Source organism: Lipotes vexillifer, unplaced genomic scaffold (genome assembly GCF_000442215.2).
Source record: "Lipotes vexillifer unplaced genomic scaffold, Lipotes_vexillifer_v1.1 scaffold190, whole genome shotgun sequence".
NCBI classification, from domain to species: Eukaryota; Metazoa; Chordata; class Mammalia; order Artiodactyla; family Lipotidae; genus Lipotes; species Lipotes vexillifer.
This window is the reverse complement of record NW_006794958.1, coordinates 479,905-485,904: the sequence shown is the minus strand read 5'-3', so window position 1 is coordinate 485,904 and position 6,000 is coordinate 479,905. Positions and strand designations below refer to the sequence as shown.

Sequence of the window (6,000 nt, the reverse complement as noted above, 5' to 3'; positions counted from 1 at the left end):
AATAAAAATACTGAAAAAGCAATAAATTAAATTTACATAGGTTTCATGGATGTGCCAATCACAAGTTTTAAGAAAAACAATCAGGAGAAAGCTTGTCAAATGGTTTAAACAACATGTACTGATAACTGAAACATGAGATCAACTCTGGCTTTTATACCAAGTGGTGACAACTGGTAACCTAAAGTTTTCATGAACTCAGTAGCTACCAATACAATCTATTTTTTAACTCTCCCCCACCTCTCCCCTTAAGGATAGCAACATTTTCTTGAATCCTTCTAAAAAAAATCTGTATGGAACATGATTTTCTTAAAGTAAACAGACTAAGATGCTTGTGAGAGACATCTATATATAACACATGAAACCTCTGAAAAAGAGTCTGCAATTTCATATGAAGCTACATTATAAAAAAAATACATCCTTCAAATGAAGATACAAATACACTATCTGCTTCTTGATAAACATCCTGGAAATATTCTCATTTTTACTATGCAGAATCAGAGTTCGAAAAATAAGAATCTTTCTCTTCTTCCTCTAAAGACTCCATAGCATTAGTGAAAAGTTTTCCAATACCAGAGTTTTCTGCTAATTCTGTAAAGAGAAGTTTAATAAAAAGATTAATATATTTCTAAAAACAATTTCAATGAAATTGAAAATAACAGGAAACCAATTGGTAGATCTGCCCACTTGTGAGCAATTAATTTTAATACTATGTTAATAAAGAGACTACCCTATAATAGAACAGAGCTACAAAAGAAAGATGTAAGTATATTACCTTTGTTAAATGGGGTTTTTCTTCTTGATGGTGGAGTTGAAAAATCACTTTCAATCTACAAGAGAGTTCATATTAGCTAAGTGATGCCTCCTCTGAAGCCTGCTTCATATGCAGACAAAATTCAGCATGCTTTATCCCAATAAAACATTACAAACTAATGCTACAGTGGTTAAAGGATAGCCTCTGAAAGTTGCCAAAATCTACTGAGTACTTATTCCATTACACTAGCAAAATTTGAATTCTCTGTACTTTAAATTCTTGGCTAAAATAGTAATTTATATGGCAAGTTTTAAGTATATAATGCATGCTTATATATACGTCAGTGCTTTTTAAACTACTGGCCATGGCTATCTTCAAAAAATGAAAATGAATAGAACAGAAAATATGACAGAGTATACCCACTGTACTAAGGATAAGTATTATTGAAAGAAACTTTGATATACAAACTCGTGTTCATAGATTGCCATGGAAATGTATTTTTTCCTGTGAAATGAGTCAAAACACTATTACAACATTTAGCCCTCAAAAATCAATCAATGAGATAAACCAGTATCATCATGATCAAGAGGAGGAACCAAGATGGGGGAATAGAAGGACACGAAACTCACCTCTTCCCACAAATACATCAAAAATACATCTACATGGGGAGCAGTTTTCTCAGGATACCTTACTGAACACTGACAAAAGATATCAGACACCCAGAAGTGCAAGAAATATCTCCATATAACCCAGTAGGATGAAAGAAAAAATAAAGGAATTGGGATGAGACCTGCGGTGCTGGGAGGGAGCTGGAAAAAGGGAAACGTTCCTGCACCCTGGGAAACCCCTTAACTGGTGGGAAGATCAGCTGGGACAGAAAGGGAGCTTCATAGGCTTGGCAGAGAGCACAGAAGCCAGCTGGTGGCAGGCAGAACAGAGACTAGCACAGAGGATCTGTGCTACCTCACTGCAATCCCCAGCCTGAGATGGTCGCCTGTCGGTGTGTGTGTGTGGGGGGGGCGGGGGGAGGGAACAATGGGATGACTGGGTGCTGAAACTTGGGCTTCAGAGGACACACCTGGGGAAAGTACTGGGGTTGGCTGCACGGAGACAGCCTGAAGGGGCTGGAGAGTAGTTATAGGGCCTCAACCGAGGGTGTATGTAGATGAAGCCCAGGCCGCCACAGAAGCAAATCACTGTTGCTAAGGGGTGGGGTGCATGAAGGAAGAGAGGGGCAGGGCCTGCCATAGCAGCCTCTTTCTTGGGCTCTGGAAGGAGGACAATGGGTGCTCCTGTGGCTGGGATGGGACTAGCCTCGCAGCTGTAGGCTTTGTGTGTGTGTGCACGCAGAGGCAGGGCTGGGGTCTGGCTGCTTCCATAGCTCCTATGGTGGGTCCAGGTATGTGACTGCTGCGGTCCTGGTACCTAACTTTAGTGGATCTGCGCTGGTGGCTTTATGAACACAGTGTCTGAGGGACACCACAGCCAACTACCTGCATTCCCAAGGTGGAGGCGGAGCCAAGGGCAGTGCCAGTGTACTTTGTGGGCTTGCACAGGTGACACACAGAGCGTACTCCCCAGTGGACAGCTCGAGCAATGGAATACTCAGTGGCTCTTCTCTCAGTGGGAGAGCTCCAGTTTCAACTACCTCACACTGCAGCTCAGAAACGAATCTAGGGGCTTCTACTCCAACAACTGGGGAGCAGATGCTGCCCCCAACAGGGCTGTGACAACCAGAGAGCAAAGAAGAGACCCTGCTCAATATCCAGTGCAGGCTCTAGTCACCACATGAGTCATACCCCCTATGAAAGGGACCCCGGCCAGCACACAATGAAGGAAAATGCAGCAGGCATCCCTACTAGAAACAGCCCATGCACCAAAAATATTAGACTTATGCAGGCTACAAAGGGATGCTCCCACATAAAAACAGCCCTTCAAGGCCACAGTAAATAATTATTTCTCCTAAGCTCACAGAGTCAGAGAAATAAAAGTAAAATGAAGAAGTAGTGGAACCACTCCCAATTAAAAGATCAAGAGAATTCTCCTGAAAGAACAAACAACAAAACAGACCCCTTCAGTCTAATAGACACTGAGTTCAGAAAGGAAATAATGAAAATACTGAAGGAATTAAGAAGGGCTATTGATAGAAATGAAGATTACTGTAAAAAGAAACTAGAAACTATAAAGAGGAACTAAGAAGAATTGGAAAACTTATTTGCCAAGATGAAAGCTGAGCTAAAGGCAATGAATAACAGAATGAATAATGCAGAGGAACAAAGAAGTATCTGAAAGAATAAGAGAAATCACCCAATTAGAACAGCAGAGAGCCAAATGAAAAGAAAAATGAAACCAATAGAAGAGACCTATGGGATAATATAAAGCATGCCAATCTACACATAATAGGGATCCCAGAAGGAGAAGAAAGAAAAAAGGGGATTGAAATGTATCTGAAGAAATTATGGTTGAAAACTTCCCAAACCTAAAGAAGGAAACAGATATCCAGGTACAGGAAGCACAGAGGGTCCCAAACAAGACGAACCCAAACAGACCTACACCAAGATATAATTAAAATGGCAAAAGTTAAAGAGAAGATTCTAAAGGCAGCAAGAGAAAAACAAATATTTAATTATAAGGAAACCCTCATAAGGCAAACAGCTGATTTTTCTACATAAACATTGCAGGCCAGAAGGGAATGGCAGGATATAAAGTCCTGAAAGGGCAAATCCTGCAACCTAGGATACTCTACCCAGCAAGATTATCATTTAGAATAGAAGGAGAGATAAAGAATTGCTCAGACAAGCAAAAACTAAGAGTACACCTATCCTAAAGGAAATATTGAAAGGTCTTCTCTAAATAGAAAAGAAGCAAGAATCTATAAGAAAGAGAAAATCACAATTGGAAAGTAAATCAATTAAATAAGCCAGGACACAGACTAAAAAAAAAAAAAAAAAAAAAAAAAATCAAAAAATTTCTGTGAAAGTGATGATAACCACAACGAACAGCAAAAGGATTAACATGAAGATGTAAAAGAGGACATCAAAATAATAAAACTGTGAGGGAGGAGAGTAAGAAAATGTACATTTTTTTTTCTAGAATGTGTTTGAGCCTATATGACTACCAGTCTAAAGCAAGTAGATATAGGAAGGGGTTAACATACTTGAAAAACAGAGTAACCACAAATCAAAAACATACAATAGACGCACAAAAACCAAAAAGAACACAAGGATAAAGAAAACCATCACACTGCAGAAGGAAAAACAAAAAGAAAAAGGGACAAAGAAGAGATATAAAATCAATGGGAAAACAAGGTTTAAACAGCAATAAATTCATATCTATCAATAATTACCTTAAATGTCAATGCACTAAATGTTTCAATAAAAAGACACAGAGTGGCAGATCGGATAAAAAAACAGGAGCCTACAATATGCTGCCTACAAAAAGACCCACTTTAGGGCAAAGAACACAAATAGATTGAAAGTGAGGGGATGGAAAAAGATATTTCATGGAAACGGGAATGAGAAGAAAGCAGGGGCCGCAATACTCATTATCAGACAAAACAGACTTTAAAACAAAGAAAGATACAGAAGGACACTATAAAATGATAAAAGGATCAATACAAGAAGAGGATATTACACTTGTCAATATATATGCACCCAATATAGAAGCACCCAGAAACATAAAACAAATACTAACAGATATAAAGAGAGAAACTGATGGGAATACAATAATAGTAGGAGACTTTAACACCTCACTCACATCAATGGACATATCTTCGAGACAGAAAATCAATAAGGCAACAGAGATCCTAAATGATACAATATCATCATGATCCCCACTTCATACCACATATGAATAAAATGAGATTAGAAAGCTCAAGTAGCTTGCCTTGTCATAAAGTTGGTATGGAGTCAGACCTTGAAATCAGAAGTTTTAATACTAAATCCTTTGCTCTTTCTATCCTCACACACTCACTGGCTACAAATGAAACCAAAATTTCATTCTTGTAAGGAATGGACTGGAAAAAGAAAATCTGAGAAACACTGAGAGGGCGTCTGCCCACACCTTCAATTATGGAGTAGAGGTTTCTTTTGAAGAATTTAGTCTCCAGGCTGATTTTAAACCAAGGTTCCCAGAGGTATCTACCATTTCCTGTGGACAAATAAAGCCTACAAAGATTAGGTCTGATTAGGTAATCCTAATGTTAAGTTTAGAGACTCTCTGAGAGGAACTATACTCTAGCAGGTGTGCAATATAAATATTTCAGTGTGGGTGAGGGAGAAAGATGGCCATAACCTGGTCAGAAGGAATATACCCTCAGGGAATAAGGTAGTCTCCCATTTTACCTCCATCCAGAAGTTATCATTCTCTAAGAATGGCTATTTACTTTGAGGAAATTTGAGGTGAATTAGCTTTTCCAGAATACTTATAGTTTTATCTGGATATAAATTATTCAGATTAAAATCAGAAATTAAAAATTTAAAAATTAATTCAAGAGGATTCTCCTAATCTTTTCTTAAAGGGATACAGATCACTGTAAGGCAATTCTGAGTTAAAATTTTTTCTGTAATTAGATTTTGAGTTAAAATTTTTTGTTATTGACATACACACACACATAAAATCAAGTAGCTGAATCTGAAAATATTTGAAACCATTTTGAATCTGCAGAGGAGTTAATGAAATTTCTTATTCTATGACAATCACAACTCAATTAGTGTGGATTATTCCCCAGTCATTGAATAGATATGCTTTTGTTTTGTGGGAAATGTCTCTAACCTATACATGTTCTTTCCACCCTGCCAGACTCCTCAAATGAAAATTCTCACCTTGCTCAAATGCTTCAGTCTATGAGCTGCCATCCATAATCCTACAGCACTTACGCACTTCACTCATAGCCTCATAATTTACTTGTATTAGGCTGTAAGCAACTTGAAGGCTGGGACTGTTATATAACATAACTACAACAATTTGCCATATATTATAGTTGTTCAATAGGTATGTGTTGAATAAATGAATGGTGAATAAAAATACTTACTGTTTTTTTCTTGATATTGCCCCAGACAGTGCCACCTTTACTTTTATGGGTTTTTTGCATACGAAAAACATATTTATCACAGTCAGCCCTGTTTAAATATAAAATAACAGATCAACATTAACTACCATACTTTTTATCCACAGGTTGAACAGCAACTGACAAAATGAATTTAAAATGTTTCAATATTTTAAAAGTACATTTTCTTTTCCATTTTTAA

The 6,000-nt window shown here is 37.6% G+C and overlaps 1 protein-coding gene across 1 annotated transcript in view; it reads right to left on the bottom strand.

The window, feature by feature from the left end:
• Positions 1-484: 484 nt before the first annotated feature.
• MIS18BP1 (MIS18 binding protein 1) overlaps positions 485-6,000 on the bottom strand; it is a 54,168-nt gene continuing 48,652 nt past the window's right edge. The window contains 3 exon segments of the mRNA XM_007467376.1: positions 485-588; positions 773-827; positions 5,784-5,871. Of these exon segments, the coding sequence (XP_007467438.1) occupies positions 485-588; positions 773-827; positions 5,784-5,871 (247 nt within the window).